This window comes from Bombina bombina, chromosome 6, assembly GCF_027579735.1.
Source record: "Bombina bombina isolate aBomBom1 chromosome 6, aBomBom1.pri, whole genome shotgun sequence".
Classification (NCBI taxonomy): domain Eukaryota; kingdom Metazoa; phylum Chordata; class Amphibia; order Anura; family Bombinatoridae; genus Bombina; species Bombina bombina.
Window position 1 is genome coordinate 529,965,272 of NC_069504.1, and position 26,490 is coordinate 529,991,761.

A 26,490-nucleotide genomic window follows, 5' to 3' on the forward strand; every position below is an offset into this window, starting at 1 on the left:
ATTTTTTTTAATAACTTTATTGTATTTTCATTTAATTGTGACTTGTATAGACCTTGTGTCATAAAGACCCTGTGGTAAATAATGGTACATACTTTATAAACATTACGTATTCTTTCTTTTGTCGGCTTGCTGAATACATGCGTGTGCTGCCTATAGGTTTTTGGCAGTTGCATTTGAAGTTTGAGTTACTATACACTGCAGCCTATTTGTTCTATAACATTATTTGCTCTATACTCACACTAACTGCTGACTCTACTTAACATCTGCAGGTGCCCACATAGGCGTTGGCATCAGTGGACAAGAAGGGATGCAAGCTGTTTTAGCTAGTGATTACTCATTTGCCCAGTTTCGATACCTGCAAAGGCTTCTTCTGGTCCATGGCCGATGGTCCTATTTTCGAATGTGCAAGTTCTTGTGTTATTTTTTCTATAAAAACTTTGCCTTCACTTTAGTGCACTTTTGGTTTGGATTCTTCTGTGGCTTTTCTGCACAGGTAAGTGTGTATGTGTGTGTGTATGTGTATATATGTGTGTGTGTGTGTATATATATATATATATATATATATATATATATATATATATATAGTGCCTTATAATGAATATTCTTCAATTTACCATATGAATTTTTAATCAAAATAACTATAATAATTGTATTGTCATTATTTGTCATATTCATTGATCGATTATTTTGAATCACAAAACAATGCTAACATAGGGATTTATTCTAATCTTTCTGCTCCTGATGTTTATCGTCTTTAAATACATGTTTTTCAAGATTGAAGTAATCATAATTCAAACAATAACACCATTTCAGAATTGGGAAAATGTTGTATTGGATCTTAATAGATAGCGATAAAGTCACACTTATAATTCAAAGACAGCATTAACTTTAGTGTTCACAATCCACCTGACCATGAGTTTTGCACTATATATCAACAACAAAATGGACACAATGAATTCAGCTGCCAAGGCTGTTGATAAACTTCAAAACTAGCATGACAAAATGATTTGGAATAATCCTGTTAGCTTGCACATGTGCAATACACTCTGAAATGACCAAAGATATAATTTTAGTTGTATATATGAATAAATGGTCTAGTTACATTTAAGCTATATTCACTGCTATTGTATAGAGAGAGATACATCTGTATATGTATTTAATAGACATATATGTAATATTACCTACAGCTAACAAGATCTGCAGGAAACGTGAGAAAATAGAACTCATGACCACAACATCTAGAAATGGTGTTTGGTGGTCGTGCTCTTAGTTGTTTGTTTTTATTTCATACTCAAATTGTCCAGATTGTAAGTAACAGTGTTTTCTTTTCTCCAACATTGGTGTGTCCGGTCCACGGCGTCATCCATAACTTGTGGGAATATTCTCTTCCCCAACAGGAAATGGCAAAGAGCACAGCAAAAGCTGTCCATATAGTCCCTCCTAGGCTCCGCCCACCCCAGTCATTCTCTTTGCTGCTGAACAAGCAGCATCTCCACGGAGATGGTGAAGAGTATGTGGTGATTAGTTGTAGTTTTTTATTCTACTATCAAGAGTTTGTTATTTTAAAATAGTGCTGGTATGTACTATTTACTCTGAAACAGAAAAGGATGAAGAGTTCTGTTTGTGAGAGGAATATGATTTTAGCAGCAGTAACTAAAATCGTTTGCTGTTTCCACATAGGACTGTTGAGATGAGATAACTTCAGTTGGGGAAACAGTTGGCAGACTTTTCTGCTTAAGGTATGACTAGCCATATTTCTAACAAGACTGTGTAATGCTGGAAGGCTGTCATTTCCCCTCATGGGGACCGGTAAGCCATTTTCTTAGTCTCAAACAGAATAAAGGGCTTAATATGGGCTATAAAACTGGTAGACACTTTTATGAGCTAGATCGATTGCTTTATTTGGGCATTTTATACAGCTTTATGTTGAAATTCACACTTTATAAACTTTGGGGAACGTTTTTTTACGTCAGGCACTGGTTTAGACACCTTCCCAGTCAGGAAGGGCCTTCTCTGTAGTAGGCAGAGCCTCATTTTCGCGCCATTACTGAGCAGTTACTTTTGAGAGCAGGACATGCAGCTGCATGTGTGTGGGTCTGAAAGTAGTTGAAAAGGTTCCTAGAAGGCTTCATTTGGTATCGTATACCCCCCTGGGTTTGGTAAAGTCGCAGCAAAGGCTATAGCTGGGACTGTAGAGGGGTTAAAACTGTAACCGGCTCCGGTTTCCTCATTTTAAGGGTTAAAGGTCTGAAATTTGGGGTGCAATGCTTTGAATGCTTTAAGACACTGTGGTGAAAATTTGGTTAAATTTGAACAATTCCTTCATAGTTTTTCACATATTAAGTAATAAAGTGTGCCCTGTTTAAGATTTATAGAGACTCACTCCGTTGGTGGCTAACCCAGGATCACCTGTCCCAGGGAATGAGCTTCCGCAGACCAGAGTGGGTCATCGTCACGACCGACGCCAGTCTAGTGGGCTGGGGCGCGGTCTGGGACTCCCTGAAAGCTCAAGGGCTATGGTCTCGGGAAGAGTCTCTTCTCCCGATAAACATTCTGGAACTGAGAGCGATATTCAATACTCTCAGGGCTTGGCCTCAACTAGCAAAGGCCAGATTCATAAGATTCCAATCAGACAACATGACGACTGTTGCTTACATCAACCATCAGGGGGGAGCAAGGAGTTCCCTGGCGATGAGAGAAGTGACCAAAATCATAAAATGGGCGGAGGATCACTCCTGCCACCTATCTGCGATCCACATCCCAGGAGTGGAAAACTGGGAGGCGGATTATCTGAGTCGTCAGACATTCCATCCGGGGGAGTGGGAACTCCACCCGGAGATATTTGCCCAGTTGACTCAATTATGGGGCATTCCAGACATGGATCTGATGGCGTCTCGTCAGAACTTCAAGGTTCCTTGCTACGGGTCCAGATCCAGGGATCCCAAGGCGACTCTAGTGGATGCATTAGTAGCGCCTTGGACCTTCAACCTAGCTTTTGTGTTTCCACCGTTTCCTCTCATTCCCAGGTTGGTAGCCAGGATCAAGCAGGAGAGGGCCTCGGTGATCTTGATAGCTCCTGCGTGGCCACGCAGGACTTGGTATGCAGACCTGGTGAATATGTCATCGGCTCCACCATGGAAGCTACCTTTGAGATAGGATCTTCTAGTACAAGGTCCATTCGAACATCCAAATCTAGTTTCCCTCCAGCTAACGGCTTGGAAATTGAACGCTTGATTTTATCTAAGCGTGGGTTTTCGGATTCTGTAATAGATACTCTGGTACAAGCCAGAAAACCTGTAACTAGAAAAATTTACCATAAAATATGGAAAAGATATATCTGTTGGTGTGAATCCAAGGGATTCTCATGGAGTAAGATCAAAATTCATAGGATCCTTTCCTTTCTACAAGAAGGTTTGGATAAGGGATTATCAGCGAGTTCTCTAAAGGGACAGATTTCTGCTTTATCTGTCTTGTTACACAAACGACTGGCAGCTTTGCGTGATGTTCAAGCTTTTGTTCAGGCTTTGGTCAGGATCAAGCCTGTTTACAGACCTTTGACTCCTCCCTGGAGTCTGAATTTAGTTCTTTCAGTTCTTCAAGGGGTTCCGTTTGAACCTCTACATTCCATACATATCAAGATGTTATCTTGGAAAGTTCTGTTTTTGGTTGCTATTTCTTCTGCTAGAAGAGTTTCTGAGTTATCTGCTTTGCAGTGTAATCCGCCCTATCTGGTGTTCCATTCAGATAAGGTTGTTTTGCGTACTAAACCTGGTTTCCTTCCAAAGGTTGTTTCCAACAAGAATATTAACCAGGAAATAGTTGTGCCTTCTTTGTGTCCGAATCCAGTTTCAAAGAAGGAACGTTTGTTACACAATTTAGATGTAGTTCGTGCTTTAAAGTTCTATTTAGAAGCAACAAAGGATTTCAGACAAATGTCTTCTCTGTTTGTCGTTTATTCTGGCAAGAGGAGAGGTCAAAACGCTACTGCTACCTCTCTTTCCTTTTGGCTAAAAAGCATCATCCGATTGGCTTACGAGACTGCCGGACGGCAGCCTCCTGAACGCATCACAGATCACTCTACTAGGGCTGTGGCTTCCACATGGGCCATCAAGAACGAGGCTTCTGTTGATCAGATATGTAAGGCAGCGACTTGGTCTTCCCTGCACACTTTTGCCAAATTCTACAAATTTGATACTTTTGCTTCTTCAAAGGCTATTTTTGGGAGAAAGGTTTTGCAAGCCGTGGTGCCTTCTGTTTAGGTAACCTGATTGGCTCCCTCCCTTCATCCGTGTCCTAGAGCTTTGGTATTGATTCCCACAAGTTATGGATGACGCCGTGGACCGGACACACCAATGTTGGAGAAAACAGAATTTATGCTTACCTGATAAATTACTTTCTCCAACGGTGTGTCCGGTCCACGGCCCGCTCTGGTTTTTTTTAATCAGGTTTGATGAATATCTTTCTTTAACTACAGTCACCACGGCACCTTATGTTTTCTCCTGTTTTTTCTCCTGTCCGTCGGTCGAATGACTGGGGTGGGCGGAGCCTAGGAGGGACTATATGGACAGCTTTTGCTGTGCTCTTTGCCATTTCCTGTTGGGGAAGAGAATATTCCCACAAGTTATGGATGACGCCGTGGACCGGACACACCGTTGGAGAAAGTAATTTATCAGGTAAGCATAAATTCTGTTTTTATTAAAAGGGATTTCTATCAGCAATCGCCTATTTGTTATCAGGTTTTAACAATTTGCTACTCTGTCTTGTTTATTGGTGACCAAGATATTTTACAGTTTTTACAGAAGTCACAAAAATTGTGTATTTAGAAATTTGTGATTTACAGTATCTAGAACATTTGTCACCATCTACAAACAGTAGTAGAAATTCAGCAAAGGCTAACATCATTCTGCACAGTGAAGTTTGAAACTTTTGCAGATATTTTACACCCCATAACTTAGCAGTTTTACATTTTACAGTATGAGAGCTTATACAATCCCATTTTAGAAGATGATTTACAGTAAGTTTCACCCACTTTCTTCTTCTGGAAATAAATTTCCTACAAACCTCACTGGGTTAATAAGATCAGTATACCCATCATGCCCATATACAAATGGCTTTCTGATTGTTTAAAACTTATCAGAAGCTATAATGTATCCAATTGCAACACACACATGAAGTCCATTGACCTCATTAAACCATCTTGGTTTCCTGGAATCAAGATCCATTATTGGTCATTAAGGGTGCCATTGTAGGACAATGGAGAATAAAGCTTGTGGGACTTATCAGTCTCAGTTGTGTGAACACCTTGAGAAAAAGAAAAAAAGGCCAACCCCATGTTTCCAATGTCAAAAGAGAAAAACGGATAGATTGGAATACTCGATAATATACTGCTTTATTGCTATAAAAATGAATTCACCTTTATAATGTACGTGTAATGTGCAGGAAATATTAAAAAAATAAAAGTTATCAAACAAAGAGATAATAACAAGTTGAAAAATGTTCTTGTATTAGAAACAATTCCAAACATTTATATGTTTCTTTTTCTTACTATGCTATATTCTCTATATATGTGTGTTTGTGTATCTTATGCAAGGAACAGGTTGAGCTGTGGTTTGAAAAACGCTGTCTGCAGTTTGCTGCCCGATTTTTCCAGGAAAGAATGAGTGTGGCGTCATTTGTTAATGATAGCACCTCATAGATTAAAACTGATCCCAAAGACGTCTGGAAGCAGTTATTCAATTAGGTAAAGATCTGTATTTTGCCAGAGAGTAAAAAAAAGAAAGAAAATCTTGCTGGGTGGTTTTTCTAATGAAATTAAGTTAGCTTTATTTGATCACTAGTTTGCAGTCAGGCAATGACTGAGTTGCAGTAGCCCAATTGGTTAATAAAAAAATGATTTTGCAGTAAAAATTCAGTGAGTATAGTTTTATAACACTAGATTTTTTTTTAGTACCGGAAAATGTGCCTGTCTTTTTGTCTATCTTTTCTTTCTTTCTAGCCATCTGTCTTCATTAGCATATCACTAAATAATGTTCACAACATTTCAGAAGCCCAGACTTTCTGTATCTTTCACACAGTAAATAAGAGACAAATATACAATATTTACAGAGCAGGAGTTTGACACATATTATGAATGCAGCCTCAAAATATTTCTGTAGTTTGATAATTAAAAAAAAAACAAGCAAACAGGGGGACTTCTTTTGGCGGCCATCTTGCAAGTCACATTATTTCTGGTTCCTGGAGAAGCTAATAAAATCTTGCATATATGTGCAGTTCTGTGTGCCATCCAGACTTTTCTATATCTTTAATATGTGAATTTGCCTAAGGTTTTAATAACCGTAAAAACAAATTAAACATTCAAGCCAATTTAATTTCACCTCGGAGAACAGTCCAAGCCTGCATCAAGCTACGGTGCTAAGGTCTCAGTGGCGTGGCAACGCCAAGTTAACCCAAGCCTTAAACCTCCCTCTCCATGTGAGAGGTATATATGCAGATTTACTCTTCTATTTGTATGCTAACAGCCTGTGTCTGAAATTCTATGTCTATTACAGCTGTCTATTTTGTCTAAACTAAGAAATCTATTGCCTATTTACTTGGAAAAATATGGCTTTATTCATTCTTCATTCACCGAACCAAGATCTAAAGGCTCTATGGAGCAGTTGAGTATGTTATGCTAAACCCACTACAGAATGCTTCAGTGCATGTAAGACATGGAGGCCTGTACAACTTGTACAAAAAATACATTGCAGACTTAGAAAATGTTCAGAGAAAAGCCACAAAACTAAAACAAAAATAATAAGGGGAATGGAGAATTTAAGCTATGAGGAGAGGTTAGCCAAACTAAGTCTGTTTTCTCTAGAAAATAAGGTGCTTGAGAGGTGGCATAATTAAGTTATATAAATATATTTAAAGCCCATATACAGAGATGGAGGAAGCTGATTATTCCAAGAAAATTCTTGACAAGAGATCACAATTTAAGGCTAGAGGAAAGGAGATTCTACATTTTGGAAGTAAAAATAAGCAGGCAACATATTTTTTAAATGGGGCTAGACTTATTCAAATTGAGAAGGAAAGGGATTTGGAAGTAGTAATATATAACAAGCTAAAGATGGGTTCACAATGCAGGGCAATGGCTTTAAAGGCTAATAAGATACTAGCATGTATTAAAAGAGGCATTGTTGTAAGGGAAGGAATAATAATTCTGTCACTACAGGGAGTGCAGAATTATTAGGCAAATTAGTATTTTGACCACATCATCCTCTTTATGCATGTTGTCTTACTCCAAGCTGTATAGGCTCGAAAGCCTACTACCAATTAAGCATATTAGGTGATGTTCATCTCTGTAATGAGAAGGGGTGTGGTCTAATGACATCAACACCCTATATCAGGTGTGCATAATTATTAGGCAACTTCCTTTCCTTTGGCAAAATGGGTCAAAAGAAGGACTTGACAGGCTCAGAAAAGTCAAAAATAGTGAGATATATTGCAGAGGGATGCAGCACTCTTAAAATTGCAAAGCTTCTGAAGCGTGATCATCGAACAATAAAGCGTTTCATTCAAAATAGTCAACAGGGTCGCAAGAAGCGTGTGGAAAAACCAAGGCGCAAAATAACTGCCCATGAACTGAGAAAAGTCAAGCGTGCAGCTGCCAAGATGCCACTTGCCACCAGTTTGGCCATATTTCAGAGCTGCAACATCACTGGAGTGCCCAAAAGCACAAGGTGTGCAATACTCAGAGACATGGCCAAGGTAAGAAAGGCTGAAAGACGACCACCACTGAACAAGACACACAAGCTGAAACGTCAAGACTGGGCCAAGAAATATCTCAAGACTGATTTTTCTAAGGTTTTATGGACTGATGAAATGAGAGTGAGTCTTGATGGGCCAGATGGATGGGCCCGTGGCTGGATTGGTAAAGGGCAGAGAGCTCCAGTCCGACTCAGACGCCAGCAAGGTGGAGGTGGAGTACTGGTTTGGGCTGGTATCATCAAAGATGAGCTTGTGGGGCCTTTTCGGGTTGAGGATGGAGTCAAGCTCAACTCCCAGTCCTACTGCCAGTTTCTGGAAGACACCTTCTTCAAGCAGTGGTACAGGAAGAAGTCTGCATCCTTCAAGAAAAACATGATTTTCATGCAGGACAATGCTCCATCACACGCGTCCAAGTACTCCACAGCGTGGCTGGCAAGAAAGGGTATAAAAGAAGAAAATCTAATGACATGGCCTCCTTGTTCACCTGATCTGAACCCCATTGAGAACCTGTGGTCCATCATCAAATGTGAGATTTACAAGGAGGGAAAACAGTACACCTCTCTGAACAGTGTCTGGGAGGCTGTGGTTGCTGCTGCACGCAATGTTGATGGTGAACAGATCAAAACACTGACAGAATCCATGGATGGCAGGCTTTTGAGTGTCCTTGCAAAGAAAGGTGGCTATATTGGTCACTGATTTGTTTTTGTTTTGTTTTTGAATGTCAGAAATGTATATTTGTGAATGTTGAGATGTTATATTGGTTTCACTGGTAAAAATAAATAATTGAAATGGGTATATATTTGTTTTTTGTTAAGTTGCCTAATAATTATGCACAGTAATAGTCACCTGCACACACAGATAGCCCCCTAAAATAGCTATAACTAAAAACAAACTAAAAACTACTTCCAAAACTATTCAGCTTTGATATTAATGAGTTTTTGGGTTCATTAAGAACATGGTTGTTGTTCAATAATAAAATTAATCCTCAAAAATACAACTTGCCTAATAATTCTGCACTCCCTGTATATAAATCCCTGGTAAGACCTCAACCTGAGTATGGAGTGCAGTTCTGGGGACCAATCTCAGAAAAATACATTGCAGACTTAGAAAAAGTTCAGAGAAGGGCCACAAAGCTAATAAGGGGAATGGACAATTTAAGCTATGACGAGAGGCTAGTCAAACTTGGTCTGTTTTCTCTAGAAAAAAGGTGCTTGAGAGGTGACATTACTTGCATTCTTTACCTCCTTTAGTAGTGAGTTCCACAATTTTATTGCTCTTACAGTGAAAAAAATGTTTCCGTTGCAGGAGATTAAATCTCCTTTCCTCCAGCCTTAAATTTGGCCCTCTTGTCACAAACAAGTTTCTTGGACTAAACAGAGCTTCTGCCATCTCTGTATATGGGCCTTGAATATATTTACATTTAGCCACCAATAAGCAAGCATAACCCAGGTTCTGAACCAAAAATGGCCCGGCTCCTAAGCCTTACATTCATGCTTTTTAAATAAAGATACAGAGAGAACGCAGAAAAATTCATAATAGGAGTAAATTACAAAGTTGCTTAAAATGGCATGCTCTATCTGAATCATGAAATATTTTTTTTTTGTTTAGTATCCACTTTAAACCTCGTTTAAAAAAATAACAAGTAAACAAATATTTGGAGAAAAAATATCAGATCAGACTTTTGCCAAATCTGCCTGCAGCACATAAGACACATCATTTTTTAGACCTTTATTTTCCCTGAGCTGCTTGACTTCTGTCTGCTGCTTTTTGGTTTTCCATCACCACACATTGGGTGTGTGCAGGGGAGAAAAGAGTAGGATTATTCTGGCCTTGGCTGCCACACTACCTTAGGGCCAGTCAGAAATATGACAAGCGGGGCACCAGGAGCCTTGTCACTCTTTGGGAAAGGTGTTTTGACTGCTAAGATTTTTACACCTCTGTGTAAGTATTTTTGCATATACTAGGAATTAAATCGTTATGAACTGAAAAAGATCTATTTACAGACGGTTATCACTGTGTAACATGAAAAATTTTATAATCTAAATTATTGCCCAAATTTACCCATATGGTATAAGCCAGATATATATAACTGTACACACTGTTAACTGTGACTATAATAATTACCACTGTAGCAAACACATCTGTGACTTATAAACAAAAGAAAGATAAAGAGAAAAATACAATTAAATGTGTATACTAAAGTATTTAATGGATACTGATAATGTAAAGGTTTTGTAGAATATCTCTAAACAAATGTTCCTTTGCAGCGTGTAATAAAAATGTTCTTTCTTTCAGACAGTCTATGACCAGTGGTTTATCACACTTTTCAATATTGTTTATACATCACTTCCGGTGCTGGCAATGGGACTATTTGATCAGGTAAGGTGTTTATTAAGCATGAGACGTAACTACAGTATTTCCAGTGGTTAGTAAAGGATTGAATGACACACTAACAGTTCTCCCTGAGGGCCTGATATTCGAAACCTCGCCGGCATTTTTTAGACCTTGTATTGAAATGTAGGAATCTCATAAACATTTCTCAAGATAAAATTAGAGCCTCGCGTACTGATGAGATTTATTAGAATATCTTGCTTGAACAGCAAGGTTTTTAATATCAGGCCCTGAGTGTCAAGATCTAGTTTAAAGGACCAGTCAACACAGTAGATTTGCATAATCAACAAATGCAAGATAACAAGACAATGCAATAGTACTTAGTCTGAACTTTAAATGAGTAGTAGATTTTTTTTTCTGACAATTTTAAAAGTTATGTCTTTTTCCACTCCCCCTGTACCATGTGACAGTCATCAGCCAATCACAAATGCATACACGTACCATGTGACAGCCATCAGCCATTCACAAATGCATACACACTTATTCTTGCACATGCTCAGTAGGAGCTGGTGACTCAAAAAGTTTAAATATAAAAAGACTGTGCACATTTAGTTAATGGAAGTAAATTGGAAAGTTGTTTAAAATGGCATGCTCTATCTGAATAATGAAAGTTTAATTTTGATTGAGTGTTCCTTTAAAGGGACATGAAACCCACATTTTCTCCTACATTGGTGTGTCCGGTCCACGGCTTCATCCTTACTTGTGGGATATTCTCTTCCCCTACAGGAAATGGCAAAGAGAGCACACAGCAAAAGCTGTCCATATAGCCCCCCCTCTGGCTCCGCCCCCCAGTCATTCTCTTTGCCGCTCTGAACAAGTAGCATCTCCACGGGGATGGTAAAGAGTATGTGGTGTTAGTTGTAGTTTTATTTCTTCTATCAAGAGTTTGTTATTTTAAAATAGTGCCGGTTTGTACTATTTACTCTACAACAGAAAGTGATGAAGAGTTCTGTTAAAAGAGGAGTATGATTTTAGCACCAGTAACTAAAATCCATTGCTGTTCCCACACAGGACTGTTGAAACCAGAGAACTTCAGTTGGGGGGAACAGTTTGCAGACTTATCTGCTCCAGGTATGACCAGTCTCTTTTCTAACAAGACATAGTAATGCTAGAAGACTGTCAGTTTTCCCTTATGGGATCGGTAAGCCATTTTCTTAGACTCAGTAACAGAATTAAGGCTTATAAAATGGGCTCTATGCTGGTTGACACTATTGTGGGCTAAATCGATTTGTTTATATCATATTTATATGACATTTGGAGTGTTTTGTGAACTTTGAAACACTTTTGGGAACGTTTTTATTAAACCTGGCAGTTGTTTAGACGCCTAATCTAGTCAGAAAGGCCCCTTCACTCTGGTATACAGAGGGAGGAGGCCTCATTTTCGCGCCTCAGTTGCGCAGTTACTTCTAAAGGCAGTGCATGCAGCTTCATGTGAGAGGGTCCTGTGGCTGAGAAACGGACTCAGGAAGGCTTATTTCTGTGGTGAATAACCCCTAAGGAAGGTAAAAGCCGCAGCAAAGTCTGTGGCAGGGACTGTAGTGTGTTTAAACCGGTAAATTGAACTATTAGCTCCGGTTTGCTCATTTAAGGGTTTAGAGACTTGAAATTTGGTGTACAATACTTTCAAAGCATTAAGACACTGGGGTGTAAATTTTATAAAGATCGGATATTTCCTTGATAGTTTTTCAAACATTCAGAAATAAAGTGGACTCTTTTTATTATTTAAAGAGACAGTAACAGTTTTGCTTAAAATCGTTTTTATTGCATTAATAGCCTGCCTAAATCTGTCTAACATGTCTGTACCTTCAGATAGCATATGTTCTGTGTGTATGGAAGCCAAGGTTTTTCCCCCTTTAAATGTATGTGCAAATTGTGCCATGGCGTCCAAACAAAGTAAGGACAGTACTGTCACATTTAATAAGGTTGCCCAAGATGATTCTTCAAATGAAGGTAGTGGGGATAGCTCATCATCCTCTCCTTCTGTGTCAACACCAGTTTTGCCCGCGCAGGCGTTACCTAGTACATCTAGCGCGCCAATGCTTGTTACTATGCAGCAATTAACAGCAGTAATGGATAATTCTATAGCAAATCTTTTATTCAAACTGCCAGCATTCCCCAGAAAGTGTGATTGCTCAGTTTTAAATACAGAGGATGAGCAAGTGGGCGCTGACGATCTGTTATACCCTCACATCATTCTGAATTGGCAGCGAGGGAGGGTCTGTCTGAGGGAGAAATTTCTGATTCAGGAAAAATTTCTCAGCAGGCAGAACCTGATATTGTGGCATTTAAATTTAAGCTAGAAAATCTCCGCGCCCTGCTTAAGGAGGTGCTAGCTACTCTTGATGATTGTGACTCTTTGGTGATTCCAGAGAAGCTGTGCAAAATGGACAAATTCTTAGAGGTCCCTGTGCACGCTGATGCCTTTCCGATACCCAAGAGTGTGGCGGACATAGTGACTAAGGAGTGGGAGAAGCCAGGTGTACCCTTTGTTCCACCTCCTATATTTAAGAAAATGTTCCCCATTGTCGACCCCAGAAGGGACGCATGGCAAACGGTCCCTAAGGTAGAGGGGGCAGTTTCAACGTTAGCCAAGCGCACAACTATTCCTATTGAGGACAGTTGCGCTTTCAAAGATCCTATGGATAAAAAATTGGAAGGATTGCTTAAAAAGATATTTGTTCAGCAAGGTTTCCTTCTTCAACCAATTTCGTGCATTATTCCTGTCACCACGGCAGCGTCTTTTTGGTTCGAGGAACTAGAAAATTCGCTCCAAAAGGAGACTCCATATGATGAAGTCATGGACAGAATTCATGCACTAAAGTTGGCTAATTCCTTTATTTTGGATGCCGCTTTTCAATTGGCAAAATTAGCGGCGAAAAATTCAGGTTTTGCAATAGTGGCGCGCAGGGCGCTTTGGCTAAAATCTTGGTCGGCGGATGTGTCGTCCAAAACAAAATTGCTTAATATTCCTTTCAAAGGTAAGACCCTTTTCGGGCCAGAATTGAAGGAGATTATTTCAGACATCACTGGGGGAAAGGGCCATGCCCTCCCACAGGATAGGCCTTTCAAGGCTAAGAACAAGTCTAATTTTCGTTCCTTTCGCAATTTCAGGAACGGACCGGCTCCTAACTCTGCAGCCTCTAGACAAGAGGGTAACACTTCTAAGCCTAAACCAGCATGGAAACCATTGCAAGGCTGGAACAAGGGTAAACAGGCCAAGAAGCCTGCTGCTGCTACCAAGACAGCATGAAGGGGTAGCCCCCGATCGGGGACCGGATCTAGTAGGGGGCAGACTTTCTCTCTTTGCTCAGGCTTGGGCGAGAGATGTTCCGGATCCCTGGGCACTAGAAATAGTCTCTCAGGGGTATCTTCTAGAGTTCAAAGAACTTCCTCCAAGGGGAAGGTTCCACATGTCTCGCTTATCTTCAGACCAGATAAAGAGACAGGCATTCTTACATTGCGTAGGAGACCTATTAAAGATGAGAGTGATACACAAAAAAGAGGGAACTTTCAGACCAATTCTGGATTTAAAAATTCTAAACAATACGATTTTACCAACAATCCAGGAGGGTCAATATATGACTACCGTGGATTTCAAGGATGCGTACCTGCATATTCCTATCCACAAACATCATCATCAGTTCCTGAGGTTCGCCTTTCTGGACAAACATTACCAGTTCGTGGCTCTTCCATTCGGTTTAGCCACTGCTCCCAGAATTTTCACAAAGGTACTAGGGTCCCTTCTAGCGGTTCTAAGGCCGAGGGGCATTGCTGTAGCACCTTACTTAGACGACATTCTAATCCAAGCGTCGTCCCTTTCCAAAGCAAGGGCTCATACAGACATTGTTGTAGCCTTTCTCAGGTCTCACGGGAGGAAGGTGAACATAGAAAAGAGTTCCCTGTCCCCGTCCACAAGGGTTCCTTTTCTGGGAACAATAATAGATTCTGTAGAAATTAAGATTTTTCTGACAGAGGTCAGAAAGTTAAAGCTTCTAAACGCTTGTCAAGTTCTTCAATCTATTCCTCAGCCTTCCATAGCTCAGTGCCTGGAGGTAATAGGATTAATGGTTGCAGCAATGGACGTGGTTCCTTTTGCTCGAATTCATCTATGACCATTGCAACTGTGCATGCTCAAACAGTGGAATGGGGATTATGCAGACTTGTCTCCCCAGATTCAAGTAGACCAGGTAACCAGAGACTCACTCCGCTGGTGGTTGACTCAGGATCACCTGTCTCAGGGAATGAGTTTCCGCAGACCAGAGTGGGTCATTGTCACGAACGACGCCAGTCTCTTAGGCTGGGTAGCGGTCTGGGACTCCCTGAAAGCTCAGGGTCTATGGTCTCGGGAAGAGTCTCTTCTCCCGATAAACATTTTGGAACTGAGAGCGATATTCAATGCGCTCCTGGCTTGGCCTCAACTAGCGAAGGCCAGATTCATAAGATTTCATTCGGACAACATGACGACTGTAGCGTACATCAATCATCAGGGGGGAACAACGAGTTCCTTGGCGATGAGAGAGGTATCCAAGATCATCAAATGGGCGGAGGATCACTCCTGCCATCTATCTGCAATTCACATCCCAGGAGTAGACAACTGGGAGGCGGATTATTTGAGTCGTCAGACTTTCCATCCGGGGGAGTGGGAACTCCACCCGGAGGTCTTTGCCCAGTTAACTCAACTATGGGGCATTCCAGATATGGATCTGATGGCGTCTCGTCAGAACTCCAAGGTTCCTCGCTACGGGTCCAGATTCAGGGATCCCAAGGCGACGCTAGTGGATGCATTGGTAGCACCTTGGTCGTTCAATCTAGCTTATGTGTTTCCACCGTTCCCTCTCCTTCCCAGGCTTGTAGCCAGGATCAAACAGGAGAAGGCCTTGGTGATTCTAATAGCTCCTGCATGGCCACGCAGGACTTGGTATGCAGACCTGGTGAATATGTCATCGGCTCCACCATGGAAGCTACCTTTGAGACAGGATCTTCTAGTACAAGGTCCATTCGAACATCCAAATCTAGTCTCTCTGCAACTGACTGCTTGGAAATTGAACGCTTGATTCTATCTAAGCGTGGGTTTTCAGATTCAGTTATAGATACTCTGGTTCAAGCCAGAAAACCTGTGACTAGGAAAATTTACCATAAGATATGGCAAAAATATATCCGTTGGTGCGAATCCAAGGGATTCTCTTGGAGTAAAATTAAAATTCCTAGGATACTTTCCTTTCTCCAAGAGAGTTTGGATAAAGGCTTGTCAGCTAGTTGTCTAAAAGGACAGATATCTGCTCTGTCTGTTTTGTTGCACAAACGTCTGGCAGCCGTGCCAGATGTACAGGCATTTGTACAGGCGTTAGTCAGAATCAAGCCTGTCTACAGACCTATGACTCCTCCATGGAGTCTAAACTTAGTTCTTTCAGTTCTTCAAGGGGTTCCGTTTGAACCCTTACATTCCATAGATATTAAGTTACTATCTTGGAAGGTTCTGTTTTTGGTTGCTATTTCTTCTGCTAGAAGAGTTTCTGAATTGTCTGCTTTGCAGTGTACTTCTCCCTATCTGGTATTCCATACAGATAAGGTAGTTTTACGTACCAAGCCTGGTTTTCTTCCAAAAGTGGTTTCCAACAGGAATATTAACCAGGAAATAGTTGTTCCTTCTCTGTTGTGTCCGAAACCAGTTTCGAAGAAGGAACGTTTGTTACACAACCTAGATGTGGTCCGTGCTTTAAAATTCTATTTAGAAGCAACAAAGGATTTCAGGCAGACATCATCATTGTTTGTCGTTTATTCTGGTAAGAGGAGAGGGCAGAAAGCTACTGCTACCTCTCTTTCCTTTTGGCTGAAAAGCATCATCCGATTGGCTTATGAGACTGCCGGACGGAAGCCTCCTGAACGAATTACAGCTCACTCTACTAGGGCTGTGGCTTCCACATGGGCCTTCAAGAATGAGGCTTCTGTTGATCAGATCTGTAAGGCAGCGACTTGGTCTTCTCTGCATACTTTTGCCAAATTTTACAAATTCGATACTTATGCTTCTTCGGAGGCTGTTTTTGGGAGAGAGGTTTTGCAAGCTGTGGTGCCTTCCGTTTAGGTTACCTGACTTCCCTCCCTTCATCCGTGCCCTAAAGCTTTGGTATTGGTTCCCACAAGTAAGGATGAAGCCCTGGACCGGACACACCAATGTAGGAGAAAACAGAATTTATGTTTACCTGATAAATTTCTTTCTCCTACGGTGTGTCCGGTCCACGGCCCGCCCTGGCTTTTAGTCAGGTTTAAAATTTTTATTTCTGTACACTACAGTCACCACGGCACCCTATAGTTTCTCCTTTTTCTCCTAACCGTCGGTCGAATGACTGGGGGGCGGAGCCAGAGGGGGGGCTATATGGACAGCTTTTGCTGTGTGCTCTCTTTGCCATTTCCTGTAGGGGAAGAGAATATCCCACAAGTAAGGATGAAGCCGTGGACCGGACACACCGTAGGAGAAAGAAATTTATCAGGTAAACATAAATTCTGTTTTTTTCTTTCATGGCTTAGAAAGACCATGCAATTTTAAACAACTTTCCAATTTACTTCTATTATCTAATTTGCCTCATTCTCTTGATATCCTTTGCTTAAAAGCATATCTAAATAGGCACAGTAGCTGCTGATTGGTGGCTGCACACAGATGCCTCGTGTGATTGGCTTACCCATGTGCATTACTATTTCTTCAACAAAGGATATCTAAAGAATGAAGCAAATTAGATAATAGAAGTAAATTGGAATGTTTTATGTACCTTTAAGAATAAAAAAGTGCTTTTCAAACAAATCTAGGCTTTTTATTATGACTGGACTTTGCAGCATGCTAATATTTTGAAAATGGTTATGGCTGCTGCTGCAAAAAAAATGTTTTGTGGATACCTCAAGAGGAATAAAATACATTTAAAGAGATGTTTGCTATAGGCAGTAAAATTATTACAATGTGGTTTGACATGAAAGCAAAAGGTTTTCATGAGATTAAAATAAACTGAGATTACCAGCATGGACACTTGCTACTTTAATGCAGTTTAATGTTTCCTTAGGTTATCTGCCCCCCATGGTGATGCTGGAAATTTTGTGTAAGGGTCATTTAGGTGTAGTGTGTTGTAGATAAACTGAAAAAAATGCTTATGTTTAACCATATTTTTTATTTTCAGGATGTCAATGAGCAGAATTGTATGGATTACACAAAGCTATATGAGCCTGGGCAGCTGAATCTACTCTTCAACAAGCGCAGATTTTTTATCTGTATAGCCCATGGGATCTACACCTCTTTTGCCCTGTTTTTTATACCATTTGGTGCATTTTTTAACTCAGCTGGTGAAGATGGGAAACACATTGCAGACTATCAATCTTTTGCTGTCACTGTTGCTACAAGTTTGGTTATAGTTGTGAGTGTGCAGGTATATATATATTATATTTACTATGCCATTATATATTCCTGGCACTGTGTTTTTTTATTGGATATTAGTTGTTTTTTTCCATCCAATCATTTTACAACACTTCCTTTTTTGAATTGTAGATATTTTATACTTTTAAAGATCACCCTGTTTAAACCCTTCACTATTAATAATTCTAGAGAAAAACTTGCCCAAAATACCTAAGAATTTTTAGTATTTTTGCTATTACTCCATATAAACAGAAACACAACCCAAGGTATTTAGCTAGGCCCCTTTTGCTATATTTCATGTCACAATTTTGCCTGCAAATGCAATTGTGTAAAAAAAATGTTTAACTTTTCTTACTGAAATTTTTTACATACAGCTTGTGCAATTATAACACAAATTGATGTAAAAGCATCTCTGGGATCCCCTTTGTTTAAAAGTAGCAGATATACATGGCTTTGCCATTGCTTTTTGGTAATTAGAAGGTCGCTCCTTGCAGCTGTGCACCATAATTCTTAAATTCCTGGCATTGAATGGGGTTAATTTGTTAGCTAGCAAGGGTTCACCCACACTCCTCACCACCATCTTAGGTACTGGCAGACCCAGTTTAGGTACTAATTTCTTTTACAAGATATGACGAGTCCACGGATTTCATCCTTACTTGTGGGATATCGCCTCCTGGTCAGCAGGAAGTGGCAAAGAGCTCCACAGCAGAGCTGCATATATAGCCCCTCCCTTCCCTCCCCCCCCCCAGTCATTCTCTTTGCCTGTGTTAGTGATAGGAAGAGGTAAAGTGAGGTGTTTAGTTTAGATTCTTCAATCAAGAATTTTTAGTTTTTAAATGGTGCCAAAGTGTTTTAGGAGAATACCGACGTATACCTACTCCAGCTTGCTCCTGTTTGCAGTGAGTGTTCCAGTAACCTTTTAAACAGCGCTAAACTGGAAGCTTCTAAGTACGTTTTTAAACGGTTTAATACTGGAATTTTATATCAGTATTTGTGAATATTATTCCTTATAGTAGTGTCTATTACATGCAGTTATATGAAAATTGGTGTATACTCTCCGTTTAACATAAGAAATACCTCCATTCAAACGCATGAAGCAGTCTTAATCAATATTGAATCAATTAGCTTTTCTTGACTTCTCTGCGCTGCCCATGTATGTTTTGCTTCTGTGTAGGTCTACCAGAACCCCTGTGTAACAACCCTTCTGTTAAACCCCTTGACCCAATCTGACATACATATACGTCATGCGGTACATTGCCCATCGTATATATACATCGCAGCTTCAGAAAGCCCCAGCAGACTTAGTTGTAAAGAGACTGCTGTTCCCGAGCTGCAGGCAATCTTTCCTCATAAGGTAATGGAGCACGATCAGTGTTCTGTTACCAAATGAGTGCAGAATGCCATATCGTTACAGACAATGACACAGTCTGTTTCAATGTCTGTAATGATCTCCTTCAGTGCCGATGGGAGGTGCGGGGTGGAAAGAGGGAGCAGCAAAGAGGTGGAGGGAGAGGGAGGGGCCCTATGCAGCAGAAAATAAAGTATGGAAAGGAGAGGGAGGGAACAGACACTACACTACAAACATTTTTTAGGGTGGGGGCCTACAATTGCAATCACAGGGAGGCACCACTACACTACAGCAAAATAAAATAAATAAAAAGGAAATGTATGCTTACCTGATAAATTTGTTTCTTTTACGATATGACGAGTCCACAGATTTCATCCTTACTTGTGGGATATCGCCTCCTGGTCAGCAGGAAGTGGCAAAGAGCTCCACAGCAGAGCTGCATATATAGCCCCTCCCTTCCCTCCCCCCCCAGTCAATCTCTTTGCCGGTGGTAGTGATAGGAAGAGGTAAAGTGAGGTGTTTAGTTTAGATTCTTCAATCAAGAATTTTTAGTTTTTAAATGGTGCCAAAGTGTACTATTTTATTATAGAGCAGCTTCAAGTAGTCTTTTTAGACTGTGGGAACTGGTGGATTTTTGTCTCCACTGTGCCTCCCAGGATTGTGCTGCGTGATGTATAAAGTGTTAGAAAATCTTAACTAAGACTTTTTCTGTTTCACAGGACCTCAGGAGGATATGGAGCACCTCTTAACACTGTGAAGACTCGGCATAAAGGTAAGTGCAGTTCTTTTATTCTGGAGAACAGACTCTCAGATGGACTGTATTTTCCCTATGCTGGGGATTTGTATGTAATTACAGCACAGAACCAGACACTCTAGCGATTTATTAACTAGAAGCGCTGGTATACATATACAACATGACATAAGGTGCCAAGTTCTCTGACTAAATTTATTAAAGAGGGAGAAACTGGGGATTATTGTGTTTATGCTTTCTAGACATTCAGGTGTGTGTGCCTTGAAGCGCTAGGGAGTTGTGTGGGGGCCATTGTTATGGGGCTGGAGACACAAGGTTTAACAGATATCTGTACGTTTATTGTTATATGCCTATTCCGGAGTGCATATGAATACTCTTATCTCTGGTTAATGGCGGATGTTGCTTATTTTAATAGAGCCTATTACATTACACCCTCCGGACGAGGGGCGGAGCTAGAGTTTGTGCGCTTTCATAGCGCAGTCAGGTTGGTGATAGTGCGATCGTCTCAGCCTTCTAGCCTGTTCTTTCCGGATACGTAAGTGGTTATAGTGTCCGGTCACAGGTGCAGGTAGGAGCCGCAGCAGAGCTGCGGCGAAGGTGAAAAAGTTTTTTATTATTAGGAACAGTCTATGCCTTATAATTTGTGGATTATTTCAAAATCATAATACACGGTGTAAGAGGAAGTTTATCTTAGAACTTCTCCTTTGCAATAAAAGAAAACGGATATTTATGTCATTTAAAGATAAAAAGACTGACATATAGTGATTTGAGTCTTAAAGACAAGAGTACTCAATATATTTATTTTTACAATAGAATTTTTTCACTTTATTAAGATGGATGAACATAGTGCATGCTTATGTGTTTACATGCCATTGTGGAACCCCCTGTTACACTTTTGTCCCTCATGTATAACTTGGGCATTTACAGTGGTAAGGACAAATTTTCTTATCTGATGATGATAATGATTGTACTCAGGATGATGAGGTTCAGGATAAAATTCAATCCCAAGCGTCTCAGCCCATAGCGCCCACACAAGCGACGCCATGTTCTTCATCAGTGTCTGCATCATTCACTCTGCAGGATATGACTACAGTTATGTCCTCAACCCTTAGAGAGGTGTTATCTAAGTTGCCAGTACTACAGGGTAAACGTAGTAGAATAGAGACCCATGTAGTTCAGGCGACTTCTGATTCCTTGATGGCGATCTCCGATCTTCCCTCCCATGACTCTGAAGGGGGGGGGGGGGGTAGGGAGATTTTATCAGAAGGAGAACTGTCTGACTCAGGTAGTGCATTACCCAAAACAGATTCGGACGTGATGTCCTTCAGATTTAAGCTTGAACACCTTCGTCTGTTATTGCGGGAGGTTTTGTTAACTCTGGACGACTGTGACTCTATTGTGGTCCCTCCAGAGAAAGTGTGTAAGATGGACAGATATTTGGAAGTTCCTACTTACGCTGATGTTTTTCCGATTCCCAAAAGAATTTCGGAAATTATTAACAAGGAATGGGAAAAGCCAGGTATACCTTTCTCTCCTTCCCCTATATTTAAGAAAATGTACCCTTTACCTGACACCATTCGGGATGTCTGGCAAACGATTCCTAAGGTGGAGGGAGCTATTTCTACTCTAGCTAAGCGTACGACTATTCCTATTGAGGACAGTTGTGGTTTCAAGGACCCTATGGATGAAAAGTTGGAGGGTCTTCTAAAGAAGCTGTTTGTTCACCAAGGGTTTCTGTTGCAACCAACAGCCTGCATTGTACCAGTTACAACTGCGACTGCCTTTTAGTTTGATGCCCTAGAAGAGTCTCTTAAAACTGAGACTCCTTTGGAGGAAATATTGGATAGAATCAAGGCCCTTAAGCTAGCCAATTCCTTTGTTACAGACGCCGCCTTTCAGATTACCAAGTTGGTGGCTAAGAATGCAGGTTTGGCCATTGTAGCACGCAGAGCCTTATGGTTGAAATCCTGGTCTGCGGATATATCCTCTAAGCTATTAGCTATCCCTTTCAAAGGAAAGACTTTATTTGGGCCTGAATTGAAAGAGATTATCTCTTACATTACGGGAGGTAAGGGTCATCTCCTCCCTCAGGACAAGACGTCCAAACAAAGGAGACAGAGTAATTTCTCTTGTAAAGGTGTATCCAGTCCATGGGTTCATCCATTACTTGTGGGATATTCTCCTTCCCAACAGGAAGCTGCAAGAGGACACCCACAGCAGAGCTGTCTATATAGCTCCTCCCCTAACTGCCACCCCCAGTCATTCTCTTGCAGCTCTCGACAAGAAAGGAAGTATCAAGAGAGATGTGGTGACTTAGAAGAAAGGTCTTACAGGCAGTGGTGCCTTCCGTTTAAGTTCCTGCCTTGTCCCTCCCTTCATCCGTGTCCTAAAGCTTTGGTATTGGTATCCCACAAGTAATGGATGAACCCGTGGACTGGATACACCCTTACAAGAGAAAACAAATTTATGCTTACCTGATAAATTTATTTCTCTTGTGGTGTATCCAGTCCACGCCCGCCCTGTCATTTTAAGGCAGTGTTTTTTATTTTTTAAACTACAGTCACCACTGCAACCTATAGTTTTCTCCTTTTTTTCTTGCTTATCTTCGGTCGAATGACTGGGGGTGGCAGTTAGGGGAGGAGCTATATAGACAGCTCTGCTGTGGGTGTCCTCTTGCAGCTTCCTGTTGGGAAGAGAATATCCCACAAGTAATGGATGAACCCGTGGACTGGATACACCACAAGAGAAATAAAATTATCAGGTAAGCATAAATTTTGTTTTTCGTTCCTTTTGAAATTTAAGGGTGTCTCTTCTTCCTCTTTCCGCTAAAACAGGAAGGAAACTTCGCACAGTCCAAGCCCGTCTGGAAACCCAATCAGGCTTGGAACAAAAGTAAAAAATCCAAGAAGCCCGCTGCTGCTCCCAAGACAGCATGAAGGGACGGCCTCCGGTCTGGGACCGGAACCTAGTAGGGGGCAGGACTTTCTCTCTTTGTCCAGGCTTGATAAGAGATGTTCAGGATCCCTGGACACTAGAAATCGTTGTCCCAGGGGTACCAACTGGAGTTAAAAAATTCCTTTCCAAGGGAAGGTTTCTTCTTTCCGACTTGTCTGTAGACCAGATAAAAGAGAGGCGTTCTTACGTTGTGTAAAAGACCTCTCTACTATGGGAGTAATTTGTCCGTTCCAATACAGGAACAGGGACAGGGGTTTTTACTCAAATCTTTTCGTGGGTTCCCAAAAAAGAGGGAACGTTCAGACCCCATTTTAGATCTCAAGAGTACTAAAACAAATTTCTCAGAGTTCCATCCTTCAAGATGGAAACGATTCAGACAATTCTTCCATTGATCCAGGAGGGTCAATATATGACTACCGTGGACTTAAAGGATGCATATCTGCACATTCCTATCCACAGAGATCATCACCAGTTTCTAAGGTTTGCCTTCCTGGACAAAATTTTCAGTTTGTGGCTCTTCCCTTCGGGCTGGCCACGGCTCCCAGGATCTTCACGAAAGTTCTAGGGTCTTTGCTAGCGGTCCTCAGACCGCGGGGCATTGCAGTGGCGCCTTATCTAGACGATATTCTAATCCAGACGTTCTCTTTTCAACTGACAGAGTCCCATACCGACATGGTTCTGTCCTTTCTAAGGACTCATGGGTGGAAGGTGAATCTAGAAAAGAGTTCACTAATTCCACAGACAAAGGTTCCTTTCCTGGGAACTCTAATAGATTCCGTATCCATGAAAATCTTTTTGACGGAAGTTAGAATGTTAAAGGATTACTTTCTGTTATAATTTTTAAGCTAAACAACTAACATATTAAAGTTAATAAACAGTAATTCAAACCTACTGACCTATATTTTCTCCAAAACGAAGTTTCATAACGTTTCAAAAGTTATATCTTTTATTCGCTGATGATGTCACGTTATCCTGCCCACTATTTTTCAGCACTGCATGTTCAAAATACTTAAATCAATAACTTCTGTGTTTAAGCGCCCATTTTGAAACCTAGTTATGTAAACGGATTGGTCCAGAGCAAAGGCATAACCTACGGAGTGGGTTTGGAAAACAATTCAATTTTGCAGCCAAGCATTTCTGATATACCGGTAGAGATATGTTAATGAAATGCTATTGATAAAACGCTTATATGGGGTAGTTAGTAACAGGCATAGAAAATATTTACTTACAGTGACCCTTTAAGATTCTGGAGGCATGCCGAACTCTTCCGTTCCACTCCTCGGCCAATCAGTGGCTCAGTGTATGGAGGTAATCGGAGTAGACGGACATCATTCCGTTTGCAAGCGGTTTACATCTAAGACCTCTACAACATGAGCATGCTCAGACAGTGGAATTTGAGATTATGCAAATTTGTCTCTCCCAGATAGATCTGGATCAGGAGACAAGAAACTCTCTTCTTTGGTCGGTTGTCCGCCGGCTCATCTCCTCCCAGGGACGTGTTTCCGCAGACCTTCATGGGTGATAGTGACAACGGATGCCAGCCTCCTTGGATGGGGGGCAGTCTAGAATTCCCTGAAGACTCAGGGATGTGGACTCGAGCGGATTCTCTACTTCCACTAAATATCCTGGAGTTGAGAGCAATATTCAATGCGCTTCAAGCTTGGCCTCAATTGGCCTCGGCACAAGTTCATCCGATTTCAGTCAGACAACATCACGACTGTGACTTACCATCAATTATCAGGGAGGAACAAGGAGTTCCTTGGCGATGACAGAAGTATCCAAGATAATTTGGTGGGCGGAGGCTCACTCTTGTTATCTGTCAGCAATTTACATTCCAGGAGTGGACAACTGGGAAGCGGATTTTTTGAGCAGACAGACGTTTCATCCGGGGGAATGGGAACTTCATCCGGAGGTATTTGCCACCCTGATTCTCAGGTGGGGCAGACCGGAATTGGATCTGATGGCATCTTGACAGAATGCCCAAGCTTCCAAGGTACGGATCCAGGTCCAGGGATCCTCAGGCCGAACTGATAGATGCCTTGGCAGTGCCTTGGTCCGTTTAAACCTAGCTTATGTGTTCCCGCCGTTTGCTCTTCTTTCCCGGGTGATTGCTCGGATCAAACAGGGAGAGGGCATCATTGATTCTCATCGCTCCTGCGTGGCCTCGCAGGACTTGGTATGCCGATCTGGTGGACATGTCCCTCTCTGCCTCTGTGGAAACTTCCATTGAGGCAGGACCTTCTCATTCAGGGGGCCCTTCCATCATCCGAATCTAGGTTTCTCTGCAACTGACTGCTTGGAGATTGAATGCTTGATTTTTATCTAAGCGAGGGTTCTCTGATTCGGTCATTAATACCTTGATTCAGGCACATAAGCCTGTTACTAGAAAGATTTACCATAAGATATGGTGTAAATATCTCTATTAGTGCGAATCCAAGAGCTATTCATGCAGTAGAGTTAGGATTCCGAGAATTTTGGCTTTTCTCCAAGAAGTTTTGGAGAAAGGGTTGTCAGCAAGTTCCTTAAAGGGACAGATTTCTGCTTTGTCCATTTTGCTTCACAAACGTCCTGGCAGATGTTCCAGATGTTCAGTCTTTTTGTCAGGCTCTGACTAGAATCAGGCCTGTGTTTAGATCAATTGCTCCTCTGTGGAGTTTGAATTAGTTCTTAAAGTTCTTCAAGGGATTCCGTTTGAACCTATGCATTCCATTGATATTAAGTTATTATCTGGAAAGTTTTATTTTTGGTTGCTATTTCTTCTGCTCGCAGAGTTTCTGAGCTTTCGGCTTTACAATGTGATCCACCTTATCTTATTTTCCATGCTGATAAGGTGGTGTTACGTACCAAACTAGGTTTTCTTCCTAAGGTTGTTTCTAACAAGAATATTAATCAGGAAATTGTGGTTCCTTCATTATGTCCTAACCCTTCTTCTAAGAAGGAGCGTCTGCTACATAACTTGGATGTAGTTCGTGCCTTAAAATTTTTATTTTCAGGCAACTAAGGATTTTCGTCAAACATCTTCTTTGTTTTTGTTTTTGCTGGGAAACGTAGGGGTCAGAAAGCTACGGCTACCTCTCTTTTTGGGCTGAAGAGTATCATCCATTTGGCATATGAGACTGCTGGCAGCAACCTCCTGAACGAATTACGGCTCATTCTACTAGGGCTGTGGCTTCCTCCTGGGCATTTAAAAATGCTTCTGTTGAACAGATTTGCAAAGGCTGCTACTTGGTCGTTCTCTTCATACTTTTCCCCACAAAATTTACATAATTGATACATTTGCTTCTTCTGGGGCTGTTTGGGAAGAAAGGGTTCTTCAAGCAGTGGTGCCTTCGTTTAGGTCCCTGTTCTTGTCCCTCCCTTTCAATCCGTGTCCTATTGCTTTGGTATTGTATCCCACAAGTGAGGATGAAATCCGTGGACTCGTCATATCTTGTAAAAGAAAAGGAAATTTATGCTTACCTGATAAATTAGTTTCTTTTACGATATGACGAGTCCACGACCCACCCTGTTATTTTTAGAAAGACAAGTTTTTATTTTTATTAAACTTCAGTCACCTCTGCTCCTTGACTGGAGGGGGAGGGAAGGGAGGGGCTATATATGCAGCTCTGCTGTGGAGCTCTTTGCCACTTCCTGCTGACCAGGAGGCGATATCCCACAAGTAAGGATGAAATCTGTGGACTCGTCATATCGTAAAAGAAACAAATTTATCAGGTAAGCATACATTTCCTTTTTATTTATTTTATTTTGCTGTAGTGTAGTGGTGCCTCCCTGTGATTGCAATTGTAGGCCCCCACCCTAAAAAATGTTTGTAGTGTAGTGTCTGTTCCCTCCCTCTCCTTTCCATACTTTATTTTCTGCTGCATAGGGCCCCTCCCTCTCCCTCCACCTCTTTGCTGCTCCCTC

General features: G+C 41.2%; 1 protein-coding gene across 1 annotated transcript in view; it reads left to right on the top strand.

The window, feature by feature from the left end:
* Positions 1–26,490, top strand: part of ATP8B4 (ATPase phospholipid transporting 8B4 (putative)) — a 932,005-nt gene that overhangs the window by 861,272 nt on the left and 44,243 nt on the right. Inside the window, 3 exon segments of the mRNA XM_053717452.1 lie at positions 270–493; positions 10,042–10,125; positions 17,301–17,546. Coding sequence (XP_053573427.1) covers positions 270–493; positions 10,042–10,125; positions 17,301–17,546 — 554 coding nt within the window.